Source organism: Polyodon spathula, chromosome 25, assembly GCF_017654505.1.
Source record: "Polyodon spathula isolate WHYD16114869_AA chromosome 25, ASM1765450v1, whole genome shotgun sequence".
Lineage (NCBI taxonomy): Eukaryota > Metazoa > Chordata > Actinopteri > Acipenseriformes > Polyodontidae > Polyodon > Polyodon spathula.
Genome location: NC_054558.1, coordinates 18941840 through 18966513, shown reverse-complemented (window position 1 = coordinate 18966513; position 24674 = coordinate 18941840). Strand labels below are relative to the sequence as shown.

Sequence of the window (24674 nt, the reverse complement as noted above, 5' to 3'; positions counted from 1 at the left end):
AATATAATTTCTATTAGGACAAAGGCTGTTATGTGGTCACCTCCCCAAACTGACACAATAATCCAGTGCTTCTCAACTTTCAATTCTATCAGGACAGACTTTCAATTCTATCATAATAATAATAATAATAATAATAATAATAATAATAATAATAATAATAATAATAATAATAATAATAATAGCCAGCAATGCCTTGTCAGTTGACTATTAGGACAGTGCTTGGCTGCTGTCAATTGAAATATCCTGAAAGAAGGAAGGCTTTGCAAAGGCCCTGAAGCTCAGAGTTGGGAAGCACTGCTCCACACACCACAGCGCAGCCAGAGTTTCTTACCCTGAGGGACTTGGAGAGTTGCTGAAGGAAGGAGACGGGGACGGTGTCTTGCCCTGACTCCCCAGTCCAGCAGAGGCCAACAGAGAACTCCTAATCACAGTGGGCAAAAATAACATTTAAAACAGCAGAACAGTTTACTAGAATCTGCTTTTCACACTGCGAGGGCCCTGCTGCTGCAGCTGTTAATTACTACATGGACTGCACATGTAATCCCTCCTAATCTCCAGTTTTAAATATGAATGATTTGCTCTCTTCCTGGAGGGTAGGCAATCCCCTCCTTGAAAATGTGTCAAATCAAAGGTTCACTGAACATGGTCACAAGGGACAAGAAACTGTGCTAAGAAGTTTTGTGTGAAGATGAAGCCAGCAATGTGTGTCGGATTTGTGTGAAGATGGTGCACTGTACAGAGGGCAGACTCACCCACTGCACATGAGGCTGTCCAGCACTGGTTTTTCTCCTGTGGCCTCGCTGGTGATATCACCTAAGAACAGGCAGAAAGAGCACTTTACCTGGCAGAGAGAATTTCTACAGACCATTTTTTGCAATCGAACAGAAATGCACCCCCCCCCCCGACACTAAGTGGAGAAACTCATTTCACTTGTGACCTAAACCAGCTTTGAACCCAGGCCTCAAAGTATTTATTTAAAAGGACTCCTTACTGGAGAACTGCACGGGCACCATGACGAAGTCGTCCATGTCGCAAGAAGAGTCCTTGCTGCTGCCCGCCGAGTCCTTTAGCCCGTGTAGGAAACCCGGGCAATCCTGGGTAGGAGAAGCCAGAGTCTTGGCTCGCAGCTGCTGCATCTCTGCCACGGACTGCTATGAGGTGGAAGAACCAGAGAGGGGAGAGGCCTCAATACAGTACAACACCTGGCAAGCGGACTGACCCCCATGCTCTGCAAACGGCACGTATGGAACACAAATGTAAGCACAGACAGAAAAGCAAAGTCCTACTGCAGGACTGCTAAAGGCTTTTGACGTTGAAAAACGTTATTAATGTTTCTTTTTAGTGGTTCTAGTACAATCAAAATGTGTCCGTCACGTTATGAACAGCAAGGAGGCCTGAAAAGTTCTGTTAGGACCTCATTAAAACACAAGCTTGGTCTGTTCCCTTCCCCTTGTGAGTGACACTTACAGGAGGAGAGGCGAGGTGAGAGGTGGACGAGCTGCTGCAGGAGCTGGCAGACCCTGAGCTTGGGTATGAAGGCATTGGCACTGGGGCAGCTGCAAAAACAGCACACAAACACCAGTGGGGTTAGAATATACAAGATCGACTTAAACACACGGGGGGGGCGGGGAGATTCAGCAATTTCACTTACATTTCTTCATGGATGAGCTCACTTCCAGGAATGGATGTCGGAAAAACTCATCTGTAAAGAAAATAAATACATAAATAAATAAGAGAGAGACATGAAGCAGGATGCAGACAGAGTGTCCCAGAAAGCAGAAGTTATTTTACTTGGCATTAGAGAGGTTTGTGGAATTAATCAGGATGCATGGTCAAAGAACAGAGATAACTGTGGTGGCGGTAACAGGCAGATGATAAACGGTGGTCATTATTATTACTACTGACGCCGTGACAGTGGAAGCAAAACTGCTCTATGACTACCATAAAACGTTTGCATTAATTCCTAAACCCTTTTTTCTTTGCCATAATTCTGCACAACTCTGGAATTACCTGCCTAGTGTAATCTGGTAGACAGGTTGTACTTTGGACCAGGCTTATGTTTATTTGACATTAGAGAGCTGGGGTGTTTGTACATGGGAGATATATAAATGTAAATTCTATTATACAGTACTTTCGGAGACACACACATCAACAATGACAGCTTAAAAAAAAAAAAAAAAAAAAAAAAAAAAAAAAAACAGAACACCCACCAAAGTCCATGCGATCTTTGTGATTGCGCTTCAACAGCCCCGACAGTAGGTGGCGCAAGTGGGTGGAAGTCTCCCGGGGGATGCTGGGACCAAAGAAGAATGTGATCAGTTCGCATCTCGGAAAGAAAAAACTGTTTTGCCATAAAATAACTCATAAAAGAAAGTGCCTAAAGGTACTGTATTTCAAATACTGAATTGGTCAGCCCAGCAATCCGTAAAAGAGATGCGCAACCTGAAGGTTAATATCACATCTCTGGGTTGTGACAGTAAATCTAGAATGAGGTTAGAATCACAGAATCACAATGACAGCGAGACCCTGGCTTAGGAATAGGAGGGTACAGACGGGGAGATCAATTCTGAACAGCAGGTGTTCATTACTGAGTTTTTTCACCGTCCTGTTTTACATTTCTGGCTTGTGTACAAAGCATAAAGCGAGCATAAGCAATGACTAATTCCATCTATGGTCTGGGATAAACTGGGTTAAAGCTACAGAAGCACTTCTGCTATTTAAATTAACCTTAAAAAAAAAAAAAAAAAAAAAAAAAAAAAAAAAAAAAGTTTAATGAAAAGAGCAATTTGGTGTGGGTAAAAATATATTACCGTTATATTAACCAATATATTCTTCTTGTTAGGATTCACTTTACAAACCTATTCTGTTTGTGCAGTGCACCATAGCCCCCCCCCCCCCCCCCCCCCCCCCCCCCCCCCCCCCCCCGCAGCACTCAGTACCAACTGTATTTGAGAGAAAACATGTCTGAGTGCTGTTAAGATGTCATAGGGGTGCTTCTAACATATGAGTTTCAAAAAGTCACCAGGACAAACAGAAAAAAAGATACGCAAAGTGTTTCTAAAAACAAGAATACATTAGTTCAGGGAACTGTGATATTTCAGATCTGTAACAAGTTGTTCTTTAAGTCTACCTTTAGTTATACTGAGAAGTTGTTCTATATATGTGTGAGAGTGTGTGAGTGTGTGCGCGCAAGTGGGAATTTGAGCCAGGTCCTTGAGATGCTGGATGTAGGCTTCTGTGGTGTGTTGACTGTGTAGCTCAGTGAAAAGTGATAGTGTGATGATTGAGCAACTGTTCACTTACAGGTAGATATAAATAGAGCACCAGCAAACACTCACTCCTGTTTACTTAACAAGCACACCTTCATGTAATCCAGCGTGAGCAATGCTTAGTAGCATATCACTATTGTTTACCAGAGCTACGTAGTGTAGTGTTATTCGTTATATTCAACACGGGATGGTAAACGTCAGTAAGGACACAGTGTTAAAAATGAGACGGGAAAACAAAACTAAGCAAAAAAGAGATAAAGAAATAGAACACACAGGTGAGAAATGACAACAGTGCAGTTCAGTACTAGCAACAAAAAACAACACAACAAAACTTTGCACAAAGGGAATGCAGGGCTAGGTGCCCACATGTCTGGCATAAGAAGTGTCAGGTAGAAGTTTAAAACAGGGTCACAGCAGATGGCTGGAAAATGTGAGTAATAGAACATGACAGGGAAAGCCGAGGCGTGTGATAAAGCCATGGGATGGAGGGGAAAGGTATGAAGGGGGAGGAGAGGGATTATTGTACCGCACAGACCAGCACCACTTACTTGGGAGTCAGGTTCTTGTTTTTCTCATAGAACAGCCGGAGATCCTGAGGGCTACTAGCCTGCAAGAAGAAATCCAAATGCACTTAAAATGCGTGTGCTACCTTTAAACATCATCACCCACTCCTGTGATTATACTTCCATATCAGGGTTTTCAGGATCACCACAGCATTAAATCCATGGGCTTCAAACTGCGTTCATTGACTCTCTGTAACTCCCGCTCAATGTTTAGGCCTGTGAAGTAAGACTCGCTGGCCCTCTGGCATTCTCTTCACATCAGGTGATAATAAAGTCAGCTGGCCAAGTATTGCTCCACAATAAAAGTATCACCAAGTAATTATAAGGATGCCATCTGCCAAGAGGTGTTGGTGCCCCTGTGAAAACGTTGCATTTTCCTATTGTTAATCTAGAGAACGAAACTGCAAGACAAACAGTGCATACTTCATGGAATCACATATATAGGCATTGGGTTTTGTTGCCCAGTGTTTGGTGCCGTCACTTGGTCCTGTGAATGACTTCTCCACGGTCGCAAACTTATACTCCGATTTTATAAACTGCCCTGCTATTTTATTACAATATAAACCTTCCAGATCACATCCACCACGCAGACTGCATATGGTCTGCGAAAGTTTCAGAAGAAACAAAAAGGTCTCAAAATGCACACTAAAAAAACTTTACCACGCTGTTTTGAACAAAACCAACTACCACACTGTGCACTGTACACTCTTCTTTTGCCAAATTACATATCAATTAGATTGCTTCACTTGCACTTCATCTTTCCTTGGCTGAGTTTGTAAACCCTCACTGTAGAAATGTGTCGCCAATTTCCACAGAGGTTAACAACTAAAACGCCCGAGAGCTTTCTCGTAATAAAACTAGAAAATGAAAAAAAAAAAAAAAATTCACAATACAAATGTTCACATGAACCTCAACAAAAGCGCTTTCTTTATCCTGGGTCTCATGATGAGATCGCAAACAATTTCAACATCATCTGGTTTATCTCATCTGTAAATTGATAGTCTTCTTAGTCAACCGAATGTTCTGAATCCCAGGCACAGTCTGAACTCAGCGACCCACAACAAGGAAATACAGCAAACTATATAAATAAACTGTCCCAGCTCCATGACAGGGTGCTACTGCAATGCAATGACCAGGCTTATATATGTGACTCCTACCAGCTGAAGGAGCTGCTCCATTAGCTTGCCTGGTAGTGTGCAGGCCTTGGTGTCAGAAGAAGACTATGAGTGGACTATGTAAATGCATGATCAGTATAAGAAGGGCAAGCAGGTGAGATATGAAAACAGAATCCTGTATATTGTGGGCCAAATATTATTGACATTTCAGTAACCACCTGATTGAAAACAAGGGATCAGTAGCCAGCTATTCTAGATAAATCTGCAGGACTGTTAAGTGCTTTCTGAGTAAGGATTGCCCTGCATACAGATCATAAAATAAAATTAGAAGTCAGATGATGTTTTTATACACAGCTGCAATGTATTTTTTGTAAACAATATTTTTTGTGTCAGTGATTGCAACATCAGTCGAGCTTTTTGGAAAGGGGCATCGAGAATGATGCCAAATAAAAGCACAAGGCTCAAATGCTCGTCATGCAGGTTCAGGAATGACACCACCTCCTCCTCCCTTCTGAAAGAAAGGAAACGCAAAGCAAAACAAATACTGCTTGATATTAAAACCTCTTGAGTCAAAAATAACTAACTATTTTACACCCATTATGTTCACTGTAGTAAGAAAACAGGCTTTGTAATAGAATTGGGAGGCTGTTGTGCAACGTTGTTTACTGAAAGAGAGAGAAAGAGACCTGTCTGACGCCCATTTTTAATTTATTTTTTATTCCAAAGCCCATTGAGTGAATCGCTGCTGCTGCCCCTGAGAGAGGCTGTTCAAATAGTATGAATCAAATATTGAAATACATGAGGAGGTGACAATACTGCACTATATATTTCATTCTAGGGAACTGAGGACACAATGAACTCTTGCGTCAATGAACACGATGAACTATTGCCTCATCATAAGTTGAAAAACACCTGCTGTGGAAACACACAGTAAATGTAACAGCAGATGTCAGTTACTTGATAAGATATTGATTAACATGGAGAACACTGGAAACCTAACAATGAACTATACAGGGTTCACACAGTAATAAAAATACCAGATAGGATTTTTTTAATAAATAAAACCATTTGTTTTGGGTTTAAATCTGCTGTTTTGCTGCATAAAGCTTACTGTTTTACAGGGCGTGGTTTATGCTGTTCAGTTAACCTCACTGTTGGAAAACATGGATTGAGAATTGATTAGCAGTTTGCTACGCATGTGGACTGGCAGAGCTATACTGGTGTTTTTTTCTGAAGAGAGACTAATATTGCAGATAGCAGACTGTTTGGTTCAAATTGCATGTACTGCTTACAATTGATAGAGACATTGTGTCTACAAGTTTCTTGCCCAACAATGACTGCAAGCTAATGAGATAACAATGCTGTGGACTAGAAAGGAACAGGTTCTGAGGACTTCAGAGAGATCGAAAGAGATAATGCCACTGGCATCAAAGGGGGTCGCAAGGAGATAACAAAAGGCAGATGTATGGACCTTTTGTCTCCAGGAGTGTGAAGAATGCACTGAGTTCAGAGGTTGTCACACTAGACCACACACACAGACACACACACATTAACACTCACACAATAAATTAAATTACCTTGACAATTGGTTAATGTCAGAGAAAGGGGAGGTGGACCATCTATACAGAAGGGTATTTAATGTCATGCAAACATTGTAATGTTGAGTACTGTTTGTCCTGTACCTGGGACCAGACTCCCTGCATATTTCAATAAACCTGGCAACTGATTGAAGAAAAGGACTCTGTGCATTTTCTTGAAAGTGTAAGTTACTTCACTCACCACAGGGGTTAACGGACCACTTGAAAACAGAATAAGGACTCACCTGAAAGGGGGCCTTCCCGGTCAGACACTGGAACACTATGGTTCCTATGCTCCACAGATCAGCCTTTGCATCATAGGTCTGGGACATTATCACTTCAGGAGCCTGGAAAAAGAAGCAACACCCTTATAGAAGCCTGCCGCAGTAAAAGCTTAGCAAAGTGTAATGAATCACAGTGAAAGCATGGTAAAGCATAGTGAAGCATTGCAAAAAATAGCAAGGTCTGGTAAATCATATTAATAAACATGGATAACCAGGGTAGACTATGGTAAATACATAGTATAACCATGGGAAAAGCATGGTAAATCAGCAAGAACACAGTGAAAAAATACCATGGGAAACTTTTATCAGGGCAGTAGTAGTAGTAGTAGTAGTAGTAGTATGTAGGATTTCTGATAGTCAAAAGCTTAAAACAAATATAGCAAATAATACCAAGGACACGCATATGTCAGTGAGGTTTCTACATTTCGTGGGAGTGTGCTAGGCACAGACTTCAATCTAGAGTTCTAGGAGTGGGATCAACCTTACAAGCTTCCAAACAAAACTTGGCAATGCGAACAGCCAGACCACGTGCAGTACTCAATGACAAGGCCCTCACCATGTACATAGGAGAACCGCACAGCGTAGCCGCCATCATATTGGTCTGCAGGTACCTGGCAAACCCAAAGTCAGCTGGAGGGTAAAAGAAAACAAAGTGAAAAGAATATCAATGTGGTGTTTTGTCCTTCTGGTCGGGAATGCTAGGTTTTAAAATACATTTTCTTACTACCGCTGGCAATATTATCACTGCCCCCTCTTTCTTAGGTTGAATATCTGTTTTTTTGGGGGGTATTTTGATACTTCAATCTGGATTAGGCAGACGTTTCAAAGACAATGCTGCAGTAGGTGAAAAGGTGTTGCCTCTTTGTGGTACCTAATCACTTCCTGTGTTGTAGTTCAATATTCACAGAAACGGTCCTCCTGCAATCAGACCGTGTGACCAGCAGTTTACCTACAGTGATGTCATTGAAAGATTTGCATAACTTCAATCGAAGCAAAAATCAAGGGACAACTGTCTCAGCACAGCAACACGTTAGGAATGCTAATCATCCAGGCTCAATGGCTCCATGGGCCTTTTTTTTCACCACAAGAGCGACTGTTCTGTTCATGTTTCCAACCATAAACCATACGCTTGCAAATCCATTAACTTTCCCTCAGTTACTGTAATCATGCAAGTGGGAAAGAATCAAACCAAACTCAAGGCAAACGTCCAAGGTGTTTGGTCAGCAGAAAAAAAAAAAGTACTGAGGATAACACTTGTGAATTATATTTCAATTTATGATATGCACTGGCTTCAATGTACAGTATGACTGTAAATGATTTATTATCAGCATCTAGTACTTATCACTGCTATGTATGTTTATGTGTATATGGGCAAATCACAGCAACTTAAACCCCTTGGATAAATATATGTGCATGCAAGCCTTTGGTTTCTATGGGAATCACAGGGGAAATAAAGATGGAAGAGCAGAGCGCACCGATCTTGATGCAGGTGTTCCCAGGGTTGGATTTGCGCCCCCCGGAATGGGACAGCAGGATGTTCTGTGGTTTCAGGTCCCGGTGGATGATCCCCTTGCTCTGTAACACCTTCATGGCACCTGCGATCTGATGCAGGAACAGACGGATAGTGTCCTCGCTCAGGGTACCCTTAGCTGTGAAATAACAAAACACAACTCTGAGAATGCCAGCTCCGGGAATGCGTCACGCAAGAAAATACAAATGATCTTTGATCTGAAAAAAGTAAGTGTGGCACATATACACAGAGACAGCTGGCATATAACCCCAGATTCTGATGCTTTTAATAAACTGGATCGCCATTGAGGAGATACAGATGGAAAAAGGATAAGATTATAGACCACTTTCGGGGCTAATACAAGTTTACTGCTCTGCCTGGTTTTAGAACTCTAGAATGTTGAGACATCACTTCCTGACTCCAACCGGGCCTGTGCAGATTGGTTTCCCAGACAGGGCACCACCCATTCCAAAAAGAGCAGGAGCCACCCTGTTACTGAGACGACAAAGCCGGAACCACAGAGGCCACTGCGCTGTTATCAGCACTATGCAGCCAAGGGGATTCTGCACAAAGATTTGGAGCAGAAGGAAAGAAGCCTTTCAATTCTTGTTGCAGATCTTTTTCTTTTTTTATGCTAATGGTGACATCCCAGCTCAAATGTCGTAGTTGTATTCCTATTAGTGACTGACCCTGCATATATGTGGATGTGTAGTCTATCTGTCTCCCAGAGTATGTTTGGCAATGCTTTCTGTTGACTCAGCAATAATTACAAATGTTACTAGATTCCTACAGAGAGGATCCGACACCCAAAGTGTACAAGGAGGAAGTATGAATTTACAAGTCAACTGTACAACTTAATATAAAATTAAACTGAGATATCTATTTTATAGCAACCACACTTGAGAAAGAGGTATGTGGCAGTCAAACAGTTTTTAAACTAGACGACTAGCAAAAGAAAAACTTTCAGAATTTAAAATCTTCTTCTAGTTCTCCACTCTAACTAACTGCCTGTTCAAGAACTCGGTCAATGCATATTTATTTAATGCAGTTATTACGTTATTAAAAGTTTTTAAACATGCTGAAAGTAGGCCAGACAGATGCAAACCTATTTTTAACATTTGATGTATTAACAATGTACAAGTATGAGATTAAACAATACATTATTTTTGATAATGATACTTATTGCTTTTATTGTTCATTTTTAAAAACATTTTAGAAGTTTGTTATTATTATTATTATTATTATTATTATTATTATTATTATTATTATTATTATTATATTATCATCATCAATGGTACATCTAATTCCATTTTTAAATACAAATCTGTACTTTTGCTTGTTCAAATGCCAGAGGCGTTTAATTGCAGTTTGACGGTATGCTGATAATTAAAAAAGACAACACTGACGATGGAAAGTTGCTGGTCTCAGTACAAAAGTAGGCAGGGGATGGGTCAACAAATAATAAGGTTAATAAAGCAAATGAGCTGTAGGATTGGTCAGCACTCCTTTAAAAGTCTTTAACAAAACAACCCTTTGATCACTGGGTTCGCGGTCCTGTTCGTGACTCAAGAGTTATAAATGCTTCCCTTTTATTACAAAACCCAGTGGGGCGACTCAGCCGCCCAAACCACATTACTGCCTGGGACAGGAAGTGGCCAGTTCAACAGACACATCTACATTATTTTTCAAACAACAACAGGTGGTATTAAGATTTAGGGCCCATAGTTAAAGACTCTTAAACCAGAGGGAAATTAACAGAGTGCGCAAAATGTGAACCAATATACTGTACACTTAACTCTTCAGTAAGCCCTTATTGGAATGTACATCCAAACCACTTGACAGAATGTCACCATAGTACAGGAAATTAAACCGCATGTCTGTGGTTTGTAATTGAAGTCCCTCCCTAGGTTAGACACGAAGAAATGACGAGAATGTACAGGGATGGGAAAAAACAAATACTCCCATTAAAAAGCAGTTTCACCCATTCCAGGTGTTAACACAAGCTTAATTAGCCACAGGGTATAGGTATAGGAGGATTAAGGTTTAAGGAGGATCTAGTATCCTGGTTTAATAATATGCAGTTTGAGAGTCATGAAACTGTTTTGTACTGGCTTTTTAACAAAAAGGGACTGTATAAAGGAAATGTACCCCAAGCTGCTGTATAGTCAGCTTTTAAGGACGCCTCCATGGAAGGGGTAACCTTGCTTGCGGTGTTACCCAGCCCTCAGACACAGGTACTGTCAATGTTCAACACTTCAATATACTGCCAGTATTTCCAAAATGGAACAGCTGCAGTTTTGACTCCTCAGTGTATCAATATCAAGTGTTTCAACCCCTACCACGGTCGTGTTAAGTGAATCTGCGTTGTTTGGATAACTGCTACTTAATTTGAACAAACAATTATATGCATTTAGGATTCTCCTGCTTCAAACAGGAAATAGATGAACCCTTATATGACTTTGGGAGTGTCTGACACAACACTAGAAAGCAAGTTTAAAAAGAACCAATTTCACCAGCACTGGGAGATTAAGGGTTAAAGCAGGTAATACAGCTCTCAGTTGTAACTTACAGTGTAGGTAGTCAGCAAGGTCTCCTCCATTGCAGTACTAGAAAATACATCAAACAGGATAAAGTTAGATAACTACCACAAAGGAGCTGGGCAGCTTAATAATTAATCAAATAAAGCACACAAGAACAACAGAGAAAGTCAAGAACTCATTAACAATACATGAAAAAAGGAGCACTTCACAGCTTGTTCTGTGGGTGTGTGTGTATATAGACAGATAGATAGATAGACAGACAGATAGATAGTCGACTCTACTTATTTACATACTGGATAATTAGATACATCGCTTAATTGCATAGCATGCAGCAGGTCCTGTTTTTCTAGTGCATCATTTTCTATGATTGTATGATATGGCTAAATGCAGATCAGCTAAATGCATAATTCTCTTAACTGCATGAGGCTGCGCAGTCCCAAAGTCCACTGTACATTGCATTTTAATTCTGGTAATTGCACATGCAAACAACTTTCGAGTGTTTAAAAAAAAAAAAAAAAAAAGAGAATGTTTGAGTGTTTCAGAAATAACAGTAACATAGCAATGTCATGACAGCGGGAAAACAGTCAAGAAAGACATTGAAAATGGCAAAGCGAATCTAAAAGTCTCACGCCTCAGTGCACTATAAGCCTTCATGGAGGCAAACGGTTTTCAGTCTTATTAGGTTTTTTCTTTTTTTTACACTGCTTATCAGCTGAATCAGCCGAATACTGTGTACACTTTCATCAATTTTTTTTTTTTTTACTCCATTGTACTCACAAGTACTGTACACACCTGTTCAAGTTTTATGTTTAGCTGTACTGTATTACAATAACTTAGTTCATGCTGGCTGTTATATACTGTACATTATTTTATTTTCATATCATGCTTTGCCAGAGAATAGTGTTGTTTGTATTGATTGAAGTTTTATTTTTCTGAACTTGTACAGTATTTTGTGTTACTTCTAATAAGTTACTTGTAATAAAATATATAAAAATAACTTCCAATAACTTAGCTTATGCCGGCTGTTATATACATTATTTAACTTTTCATATCGTGCGATGCCAGAGAGTAATGTTTGCATTGAGCATATAACGTATTTCCATTTGGTTTAAGGGCAAAATAAAGTTCAGAATGTGATCAAAATGCATCATTTATACATGTGCATGCACCTATAGACCTATTGTCATTGTATCCCATTGTATTCTCTCACTCCAGTTATGTGCATGACCTCACACCAGTCCCGAGCACATGCAATTATGCAGAGTCAACTCTGTGTGTGTGTGTGTGTATAACAAAATAAAAACTCCACTACACAGAGCGCGGCATGAATGCCAATAGAAATAGGCATCTGCTAAAGTTTCTTCAGTTGAACTGTTGATTATGATAGAACAGGGCCTTGCATATCACTGTCTTTATGCTAAATAGGTATTTATTATATTTTTTTGTATATACCTTGACTATCAGGTGTTCACTTAATATTCTGGTGCAATCCTGCAGGTATGTTGATCATGGTGTGACCTGTGCAGTGCTATTCACTGTGGTTCATAGAGGACCTCTTGCTCACATCTTACACATCTCACTGTCCAGCACTGAAGGCTGATAAAAGGACCATTGTGTGAAATGGATATAGATAGGTAGGATATTAATTATTCATGAGCTGTGCATATTAATCACACAGAGGTGGAGAAAGATGACTTACCTCCATCACCAGATAGACACAGCTAGCCATTTCCTGAAAAAAAAAAAAAAAAAAAAAAAACAGCAAGTCAAAGAGTCCTAGTAGAAGTAAAAAGAATAGTGCAACTTTTCTGTAGCATAAGACATCTAATCATTTTCTAAAATAAACAAATGGCATTAGGCATATTGTAAAAGCTTGCATTGTTTCGTTATACCCCAAGTTAACTGACATATTATTTATTATTTGCTACTTATTGTTACTGTTTGTGCATAATAAATACTGTACACATGTAAACTGTTAAATTCAGCTGGATTAGGTCTTTCAATACAGCCACAAGTAGATTACTTTGTTGCTTTCAAAGCACTCTTTTGTTCAATGTTGGCATCGACAAGTGCTTTAAAAAAAACAAAAAAAAGGTTTAGGAAGCAAAGACAGAAACAGAAAAGGTTGAGTAACTTGATACAGAGCACCAAGCACAAATTTGCTAGCTTGATTAAGATTTGCTCCAAGCTGCTTATCTCTGTTTATTTCTTACCTTTGGTATGGTTTATTGTTTTCCCCTGCCTGCACAATTTAGTTTTTTCTGCACAGGTTCTTCGATTCCTTTTATTCATAGAGCTAATTTCATTAGAGGCCAAATCTATACGGCTGTGTTTACAACAAAAACAAGACAGGCCAAAATTTTACAGCTTTACATGTACGGTGCAACATGAATTGCTTCCCCACAGCTGTTCCAACCTTTGCTTTCATGTGCCAGTGTGCCAGTTTAACAAATAGGTTAAATCAGTAGTGAAGGGGCAGATTTAAAGAGCATTTAGCCTTCACAAATCTGAATAACAAAGGCTTTTTGACCGAGTTAGGTGAACAGCACAAAAACAGGAACCCAACCAACACTGAGAGGACTACGGCACTAACAAACCAGAGCCAGTGTAGGGCAGCGGCATTTTATAAACACAGACTCTCAAGTACAATAACTAACATATAAGAGCTCTCTCTTTACAAAGAGACCCAAGATGCCATTTCACTTGCGCGCTGAATTTCCCCAATAAACGGTTGCACACACGTAGCACAAAGGTCTCTCAGCTGTCTCAACGTTCTGATGAGGGAGCACAGGAAGACCCAGGTCCTGCCACGTCTCATTCACCACTACTCAGTTGAGAAGCAGGCTTCGGAAATGACATCGATGACTCCTAACGGAACACATTCCTACCAAATGACGCTTGAGAATTTATTATTAATGATTATTAAATTATGCATAAATAGATAAAAAAAGGCTTGATGTGTCTGACATTTTAAGCCAACAATTCCTTCCTTTTAGCATATGACCCATTAATAGCATCAAGAGTCTTTAGACTAGGATTCCCAATACGCTGAATAAGAAAAATGTCTACTACAGCAGAGGTGGCAGATACACGGCTTAATCTTCTTAACGGTTACTGGACCCAGATTACTGTCCACGTGAGCTTTACTTTACTGGCTACACAGCATTATCCCGACAGTACAGTTTGCTCAAACACCGTAGGCCATTTCATTGTGTGATATTAGTGTGGGTGTATGTTCTACTGTTCTTGTGTCTACCTGGGACATTCTCCAATGGGAGATGCTGAATCTCAAGGTGCAAACAACTGTGGAGCTGCTGGCCAAACTTTCAGGATTACAAGACAACTGCATGAACACACCTGGATAACTTCAATGTTTGGGAAAGGTGTAGTTTAATAGAGAAATACCTCACTGAATCAACTTGCACCCTCCAGTGCTGCTGTAGAGGGTTTACTGTGAACACAAGATTTAAAGACCTGAATAAGCAGCTCCGTTTTATTTGCAAGGTGTAGAGACACTTTCAATGGTAGGCAAAAGAAGAGCCGTGTATATATAATGTTGCTTTGATTTTAATTCTGTAATTTATTCTGTTTTTAAAATTGTAATATTGAGGGTTATAAAATAACAGTACTGTATTGTTGTTTGTTATGTAGACATGCATGTTACTGTAAATATTCAGTTAACTTAAAACCAATAAAACAAAACATTTAAACTGAATGACGTTTTTTCTGAGCGAAGGTATACTGAGTAAGCGGTCCATGTGCTACAGTTAAGATGAACTGTGTCAAAAGGTTCATCCCTGTTTGTTAACTGCACACTTCAGGTTCGGTTTACTCTGAGCCCCTGGAGGGCAGAGGAGTACAGCCTTATGCAGCCAAACACCCTTAAAAAAAAAAAAACGTTTGCCTGAAAATGAACGTCAAAGCTTTCCAGACTGAAAAGTGGCTTTCAACTGAATCCAACTGGAGTTCACACCATTCTGTCAACTCAGCAGTATTTCTCTGTATTGAAAACAAACAAGCCAAGCACTTTGAGAAGTACTGAACTATTAAGCAAGATCTTACACTCGTTTGTTTCAAAGGGACTCTTCCACACTGAGCGCGCCTGGGTTATAAAAAAAAAAAAAAAAAAAAAAAAAAAGATCCCCTGAATAAACACAGTATGTTGCGTTGACAGCTATCAACCAGATGAAGTTACTGAATGTGGTTTTTTTTTTTTTTTTTTAATGTGAAATGCATGGAGAGTTGACTCTACTGCTTATATGATCAGTTACAACCTAACAACTTTGAAGAAGCAGCAACAGGCACATTGAAAACAAGTTAAAATATTGCCATCAAGATTTAAAAAAAAAATAAATAAAAAAGTTAAGAAAACACAAAAGACTTGCAATGGGGTTATTGTATGCTCTTGGACGCAGTCTGGAAATGGTAGAACATGAACAGTATAAAAAAGGCTGTTGTATAATTATCCCCTGATCAAGTACCTTGCTTTTAAATTTGTTTTTGTGGAAAATGATTAGGGCAGCTTGTTCTAGGTTGTATTTGATCCACTTGGTTGTACAGCTGAATCGTCACGGTTTGACCTGCTGCTCCGTTGTGTGTTTTTTTTTGTGTTGTGTAAATGTGCAGTCAAGTAAATCTTGCAGAGAAGCAGGAGTATGCACTACAATCCATGTCATTTTCTCTCTGCATAGTTAGCTGCATGGCTTGTAAATACAGTATTGTAGATGTTACACAGTTGCACCAGAGCAGCAATAGAGTTAAACTTTGTAACATGTTGAGCACAGATTACATGTCCTGTGTACCTTACTTAACTAGCTGACATGGGCCATGCAATTCGTTTCACTGCAAATCTGCAAAATGTCCAGGGTCATTAAGATACTGCCTCAACCATTCCAGTTGTTATTTAAAACATTACATCGATCTATAACTTTTCCTAGCAGAGTGCTAGATTTGCAGGAATATAAAAGAACTGGCCAAAGATAAAAGTGACATTTTTCTGCCAAGCTAGTGCAGCATTCATCTAGTAAATAAAGTCTACCGAATGCAAGTTCAAACTGTAGAAATCTTTGTATGCTTGATCAGATTTCACTGCCTACAATTCCAGACCATGACTAATCTTCTTATTCATAACAGAGCAGTGGATATAAATAAGCACATTTGCAGGAGCATTTCCACTTAAAAAATAAAAGATTAAAGCATTATTTCAGGAAATTCTAGTTGTCTTATGACCTCAGCATTATGTTGTCTGTTATCCTGGTCACAAACTCCCTGGATGTTTTGTTGTATCTCATCTACCCCTATGTCAGACCGGGATAGCAATTATACAGTACAAACACAGAGAACATTAAGAGACGTTAAGCAAAGGTTATTTACCAAAGCTTTGAATGAGGACATCGATAATTAAATGACTGGTTTAAAGTTCCACCCCAGAGGTTTATTGGAGTCAGTAACCATTGCATTAATAACCCTCCGTTCCCTATGACAGCTGTAATTACTGTGACCAGTGTTTAAATCCACATCAGATGGCACCAGCGTGTCACCATGCCAACCAGAATACATTTATGCTGGATACTGAAGGTGTACTGCATGCTGCTTAAGCAAAACAGCCAATAATAGTGTGTCTGCTGCCCAAACCTGATGCCTGCGTCAGTTTACATACACAAAGCTGTGCCTCTCTGATAACGGGAGGACTTCCAGGCAGAAAATAAACTCCTTGATCACCACCTGCAGTGCTCCCCTTGTCACCTAGCAACAGATGACACTTCAATCTGAACAGCCTATCAGTGGTCAGTCTCTCAGTCCCCAAGCCAGCTGCTAACTAAGGAATGTTTTTTTTTTTTTTTTTTTTTTGTCTGGACAAGGAGATATGCAGACCATCTGTTTTGAACTGCATTTGTAACCAGGCAGATTTAACTGCTGGCTGGCTGGTGACAGTCTCTAAATGATTTACCATTAAAGTAGCAAACCAAAACACAATGTATACTTCCAGTATGGCAGTACTGATGAATGTATTCAACTAGCTGATGTACTTTTTCTGAAGATATCAAAATGCAATTGAAATACTTCTGTTAAAATACAGTAAATCATTGTAGTCAGCTCATGTTGCCTTTTAGTGCATAGAAATAAACAAATCTTACACTGTAACTGTTTATAGCTATTGTACAGGGTCAGCACCTGTGTGTGTGTATATATATATATATATATATATATATATATATATATATATATATATATATAGGGCTGTGTGTTTATATATTATACACAGCGTCTCTCTTAAAATTATAAGGTAACCTTCTTTAAATAGCTGAAACAAGTAGATGGTGATTCAAACACTGCTGACAGGCGTAGTTTTCTAATTATGACTACAGAAGCTTTTTTTCCAGCTTTTCTGCATAAAAGCAGCCAAGTTCAGGGATCATAAAACACTTGAAGTCTGAAGGAAGTCCGAGTTCTGCCAAACTAGCCGATAATATCTGATGGAGCTATCGTTACTCCCAGCTAGGATGTTTGGCGCCAACAAGAAGAACTGTGTGTGTGTGTGTGTGTATATATATATATATATATATATATATATATATATATATATATATATATATATATATATATATATATATATATATATATATATATATACACACACACACACACACTTTTTTATGTATGTATTTAATTTAATTAACTATTTTTGAATTCATCACACAGCCTTTTATTTCTGGAACAGACACCGAAAATGTACTTTGTCAACACACCTGCCTCTCCGCCAGTGGGTTTAGGGGATTACCTTGTACACTCATTCCATTCAAAACCTCTCTCTGCTACTAATGCACTGACACGGTAGCCTTTTGCTGCTGCTTGTTAGTCTAGGCAAGTTATTTTCCTGAATGGTTTTTTTTTTTTTTTTGTTTTTTTTTTAAACTATCTGAAATCTGCTGTATGTACCTAACAAAAACGACATACATTTGATTGTTGTACCTAACAAACGTTTGACTTTTTTGCGTCTCAATATAATATATGAATATATATAAATAATATATATATATATATATATATATATATATATATATATATATATATATATATATATATATATATATATATATATATATATATATATATATATATATATATATATATATATATATATATATATATATATATATATATATATATGTGCCTGAAAATGAAAATGTGTCAAAGCTTTTCAGACTGAGAAAAGTGGCAATCAACAGAATCCAACTGGAGTTCTCACCATCCTGTCAACTCAGCAGCATTCCTCTGCACCGAAAACAAGCCAAGCACTTAGAGAACTACTGAACTATTAAACAAAGCTTTCTATCAGCTTTAATGTAGAAAAACACTCAAACTGTTCAAGGCAAGGTTAAATTGCCTTGGGAAAAAAAAAGTAGCACAGGGGGAATGACTAATATGGCAGGAGTTCATGAAGAAATCAAGTAGCTTTACCCATGCCCACCCAACTCAGGCAATCTTAAAAGAGACAGAGACAGTGTACAATTAAAAAAGGGAGTATCCAATACATTCCCAAATAGTGAAATCAGATTAGACTGGTTAAACCAATCTAGTATATGATCTCAATCAACGTCAAAATACGTGTAGAAAAGAGCCCTCAAACAAGCCAGGTTCCTGTTATGTAAATAAACCACAGGCCAGAGGCAGTTTTTATGTAAAACGACTAAAACGAAAGGGGAGAGTCTCATTGTAATATGAGCGGTTCTATATTAAACACCTAGATACGGCACTGTCCCAGTCACCCAGACTGCAAAACTACATCCTTGAAAGTATTACCACACTCTGTGTGCCTCCTAACATGCAGCAGCGCTTTAACTGTAGGCAGTGATAATAATAATAATGCATCATTACCTAACCACATCCTCATCCCTCTCCCACAAAGACAATAACGGTGCAATCACAAAACGGACATTGCGTGACTATTATAAACGCAACTTCAATGAACAGGCCTAGTTGTTAAAGGATGATCAATACTGTACATGGCCAAATTTCCATGCGGAAATACTACCTCAGACAAATAATAAGGTACATATTGGTTGTCTGTTCTAGCCCCACAAACTACCTGTGGAATACCGGAAAGCTGCAGGATCTGCAGTAATTGAAATTCACATGAGCTGCCCTTTCAGTCAAAATTCTTGTATACAGCGGTAACAGTTTCATTTGTGTCTTATTTTATTTTTCCCCACAGACACTTGGTTAAGTTGGGAAGCATGTTTATGACAAAACTGAAACAAAGCATATTTGCGAAAAGGAAATAACTGAATTAAAAGGGGCAATACATTAAAAATAAAATTAAAACAACCACTACATATGACATTGTAATTGTTTGAAAGGAGGCGAAAGTATTTCATTTATTTGCTGTTTTTGTAGCACAATATTTCCCTCCTTGACATGGTCAAACTCCACTAGTCTAGACTGAAGGTTTTATCCCATTATTTCCTGGTATGGCATTTAAAACTGGTCCCCCTCTACTCCAAATGTGCTTGGGAAGATGCAAATATGATGCTAATCAGACTGCAGACTACAAGTTGCTTTCAAGACAGAACATATAAAACTAACCATTTATGGTTTTGAGCAAGTTAAACACACACACAACCTATTGTCTGGTTTTTTTTTTTTGCATTGCTTACCATATTACAGTATGCAAATAAGAAATGTACATTACACAGGTAAAATAAATGCTACTGGTTTTCCTCACAACGGTACACATAGCTCTCCTGAATACTTCCCTCTGGAAAACACTTTTTGTATGATTTTGTCTGCTGAAGGCTTGAAACTGGACATGCAGCCTTACTGAACACAGCCTGTCAAAGATTTCATTAGTAGAACAGTAACCTGTGGGGAAAAGAATTTGCACAAAAATGTATGCTACCTATGAATTATTTGTTTAAGCCTGTAATTGTATTTATTTTTTAATATGCAAACATAGCAACGTTACAGAAAACACATTATTTCGTTATTTTTAAGGCCTTCATTTTTCAGCACAATCAGCACGCATCATTATCCTTCCACCGGACTTCTAGTCTTGTACCACTGAAACATACGATTTGACGTGTTTCGGCCCACGTCTCAATTTACAAAAATAGAAAGAGCAAATTACTCTGGGTACTGTAGTCTAATCACCAACAAGACCCAAGTACCCGAAAACCTTAGTGTTAATCACAAAACTACATCTCCCAGGCACCCCTGGTACATTTTCGTCTTCAGTCCCACCCCCATAGAGTGTCAACAGAAGAACACGTGACGGCAGCGTGCCCCAGCAAAACAAACTTCTGTGACAGAACAGCACACAGTTGCATAAGATAATAGGTCTACACGTCACCTATGATTTACTAATTGCAAACTGAAAACAAAATTACAGCACTTGGATTGTAATATATAAAATGCATAACATGTATTAAACTGCATGCACAGAGAGTTTTATTAGATAAAAAGAAAATAATAAATATTACCTGGAAATCATATAATGCAACAATATTTTCATGTTTCAGCTCCTTAAAAAAAGCGCGAGAGAGAAATAAGTTAATTAACACGCAATGGAAAGTAATTGTCATGAAAATTAAATTAAATCGAAATTAAATGACTGAGAAAACCAGCGGATGTTCTTACCTTTAAAATCTTTATCTCCTTGCCTAACAGAGTCTGGGATTTTGCCAAGTTTTTCTTGTTTATGCATTTGACAGCTACTTCCCAGTCTGGCTTCTGTAAGAAGAAACGTACACTTTAAAAATCACAAAAATGCGATATTCAACGGGTTTTCTATATTCGCTGCTCTGTTATCACATCCTGTACTAAACCGTTTTTTTACATTCGTTGTTCCACTTCACTTGAAATAAATTAGTTTAAACTCTTAAAACAAGTGTAGTTTATAACTGTTAGCTATGAGAGCTGTCCTTGTAGGTTCTTTTGTCGACCAGATTCTGCTTGCGTGTAGTATCCCTATTGTTCATCCACAGATGGTAAATAATAGGTACACTTCTCTAGTGCAACTTGTCTGTACTTGCCCCGGTACCATACCAAGCTGTGTAGAAATGTAAGGCGAACGTCTTATCTAAAAATGAGAAATCGATACAATTTTGCAACAGACAAACACCAGGAATACTCTATACGCTACATGTAAAAAAGTTTGAAAATTAGCAAATAAACAAACACACTCTAAAACAAACACACGCGAAACAAATCGTGCATCTTTCTGATTCGATAGAAATCTGTGTAGCAGCACACATGTACACATTATATAGTATATTATTATGATTATTATTATTATTATTATTATTATTATTAGGTACATCGGTCCTTGTCAGCAAAGCCAATGGCTTAGGCCCAAAATTAAGGTGGTATTTTCTGTACGAGTTCTAGCAACCCAATAACGAACTAAGGTTTTTAGAAAGTACACCATACAATGTGAAAATAAACAAAAATAATTATAAACGGTAAAGCTAATATACGAAAAGGAAACAAACTTCCAGCACGTACCTCTTTGTGTCTCCCCTTAAAGACCACAGCAAACGCGCCGTGTCCTATTAAATCTTTCCTGCTGAACTCGAATTTCCCCACTGTCTCCATGTCCCTAGATTCTATGTAACTTTTTGTATAATCAATTAAAAGGGGATTTAAATCAGGATCTAGGGTTTTCCTCTAAGTAACCCCGGGCTGCTCTGTTGTTAAACCCTCGGCAGCTAGTACAGAGTTGCCCTTTTCCTCCCAATTCCATGGGCTGCCTTTCTCTAAAAAGAAAACCTTTTCCAATCATGTTAGCGCTAAAGATGAAAAAGGAGAGAGTCCCCTTTTTTAATTAGCTCTCTCCATGATCACGATCGTCATCCCTGATGCAACGCAGAAGAATTCCGAGATAACTCCGCGATTCCACCTTAAGGTCGCTAGACCCAGTTTTGCAATGTTTGTATACAAAGGAAGTCTCGGATAACCCGCAGCCTTAATTTGTTTTTCTCAACCACTCGTATAAAAATGAAAACAATTTTAGTCTCATTCGTATTCTGTGGAGTCTCTTCTTGTTTCTCTGGCTGTTTTTCAGGGTTTTTTTTTTTTTTTTTTTTACGTTGGTGTTCATACAAAATACTTGTTTTTTCTAACGTCTAAACAAAGACCTCTCTAAAACCTTTCTTGATCCGAAATGTGCCGGAGAATAAAGCGCAAGCGCAAGTATTTCCTGTTGATGTCAAAGGAAGTCTCTTCTATTTGTCTCACAGCTAACCGGGAAATTCAAATCCTGCACAGTATTTATAATTCCAAAAATGTATTTGGAATGAACTGGCATGATTGCATTCCCTACTGAATACAGTTCACGTTAACACTTGCACAATAACTCGACTTTTATAGAATATATAACAAACCAGAACCACACACTATAATGACAACATACATTATCCCATGAAGTTCGTTAAAGTCGCTCGTTTTGGACTTTGTATACTGTGCGGTAGCAGTACATGTATTTGACGAGCCTCTTTACCGAAGCGCTGTGAAATTAGGATGTATCGTTGCATCATGTATGTCAAAATGTATCAGCCCTGGGCAAGGAATTTGGGATTTCTGCCGTCTAGAGGAATCAGCAAAATATAGTGTTGTGGATCATTCGTCAACCTTCATCATTATTGTCACTCTTGATATATCTTTTTTAGGTGTTTAGGTAATAATAGGAAAGGAAAATTATAGATTTAAAAAAAGAACAACTACCGTCAGAACCATTGGCCAGTCTTAATTTGCGTCAAAATAATAACTTAAAGGAGAGTATTTATGTTTCATACCAGGGTAAACCTCTCTCTCTAAAAGTGTACATTGTACTTTTAAATACACTGTGTAATGACCAGTACACTAGGAATAGAACATAATTTGTACATGCTCTCTATCATTAAAGGTGTTAACTGCATTCTGAAAGCATATACTCTGAAGTGTTTTAAACGCCATTTGGAAAGTTAATTCGCTTTTATTCCTGACCAATATAAGATATTGAGGTTGTCATTTGCTTTATACAAGGTAGTATTTTGCTCAGTGACAGAATTACAAACAGGTTTAAAGAGGAGAGATAATGTTGGATCCCTTTGGCTAAAACATCATGTGGACTGATTTCTAGTGAACAGAATCCATGCATATATGAAGTCATGTAGTAAACGGACACAATAAAGATGGTTTTAATGTAAAACTGAACATGACTCGAATGACGGCTTTGTGATTCTATGTTCAAATCCACAGTCGATCATCATCAGGCACAGGAGCTCTCTGTATCTCCCACTGGGATACGTCACTGCTGCCACTAAGTGTCAGGCCTATGAATTACAGACATGATTACAGATGTAAACCCCGTGTCCACAAATGTTTTTTTTTTTTTAATTCGGGGGGCTGGCTGGCGGACTAACATGCGAGAGATATAAAATCGGCACAGACATCTGTCAATTAGCCTTTCTTATTAAATATATATAGGATAAAATTAAGTCATGTGGACAAAGTTTTCACTAGTGCCTGGACCAGAGAATGCTAGCCAAAATGTTTTTCGAACTTCCCCTCTGTACATACTGTACGTTTGTTAGTACAGTATATAAAGACACTTATACCAGTTAACAAACTCAATAAATATATACTTACATACATGCATACATGCATACATATATACATGGGTTAAAGTAGTTGTCTTGCCAGGCGGTGTGCCCACACAGTGTGGAGTGACTTGTTCTTTACCCTTCCCTGAGATAGAGCTGGGGTACCCAATTGCTCTTTTGCTACAGGAGTCTGTGTGCGCCTTGTTCTGATGGGCTGACCTCCCATGAGGGTTGTTGTTTGATAATTATGTGTGATGGTTTCCTGGCAAGAAGTCACCCCTCACTTAAGAGAATGACTCCCCCGCTGTACGGCATGGAAATACCAGCCAGACTGTCAAAGCAGAGAATTAAATTTGAAATACCCACACCCTGCTGAGAGGCAACCAAAAAAACCCCCAAAAAACTCAAGAAACTGAAAAACTTTTAAAATCCTGCGGTCCAGCTATGGTAGATTGTGAAGTTGTCTAATCTCAGGAACTAAGCGGGCTGTTTGACCTGGTTGATATTTAGTTGAAGCCTCTTCTGAGACCCCCACTGAGTGTGCTGTAGTGGAAAGCAGTATTAGCCCAGTAGGCTAGAACTCAACACATTCAGCATGCATTGTGATGTTGAAGGTGTTTTTTCATTCATTTTTTAAAAAATTAAAACTGCATTTAAGAGCTGTAAGTGAGCAGCATCAGGCTTAAACCCGAGCAAGTCCATTAAAGTATAACTAAGAAATGAATACGTACTGTATTCTGCCCGACATAAAGTCCAATGTATATGTCTGTTTCCAGCAATTTTTAAACTTGAATTTTGATCTCATTAGTGACTGCTCGATAAAGCCATTGATCAGACAGAGAAGCTGCCATCAGTTTTGCAGTGCAGCACTTTCATTTTTAACCTCATGCTTGCGGGAAATTGTGACTGTAGCTAACAAAAGAATTCCATAAATCAGACATGTTTTTCACTTCCATTAGCTACAGAGGTCTTACATGTGCAGTTTTGCAACAAACACCTGGAATAGCAAAAATGTATTTTCATTTTAAAACTTGATATCTGGTACTACATTAGGTTAAAGAAAGTTTCTAGTTTCTATGCCTTTCTCTCAGGAAACACGTGCACTTCCTTGATCACAAATGAACAAAAAACTGGTATTATTTTCATGAAATATTCAACAATATGCATCCCACTTTACATGGCAGGATATATTAAATACAGCATCAAAAATAGTCTGTTTCTAGTGTTGTTTACTA

At 38.5% G+C, this 24674-nt stretch overlaps 1 protein-coding gene across 1 annotated transcript; it reads right to left on the bottom strand.

The window, feature by feature from the left end:
- Positions 1–187: 187 nt before the first annotated feature.
- LOC121300031 (serine/threonine-protein kinase ULK1-like) lies at positions 188–22042 on the bottom strand. Its single transcript, XM_041228375.1, has 15 exons — positions 21362–22042; positions 20495–20587; positions 20338–20379; positions 12558–12590; positions 10888–10924; positions 8284–8457; positions 7365–7438; positions 6770–6871; positions 3818–3876; positions 2211–2293; positions 1652–1702; positions 1468–1556; positions 992–1151; positions 753–813; positions 188–421 (listed from the first exon to the last, which is right to left on the bottom strand). Exons 1-15 carry the CDS (start codon positions 21449–21451, stop codon positions 328–330), a joined length of 1242 nt encoding a protein of 413 aa, XP_041084309.1. The 5' UTR covers positions 21452–22042; the 3' UTR covers positions 188–327.
- Positions 22043–24674: the final 2632 nt, after the last annotated feature.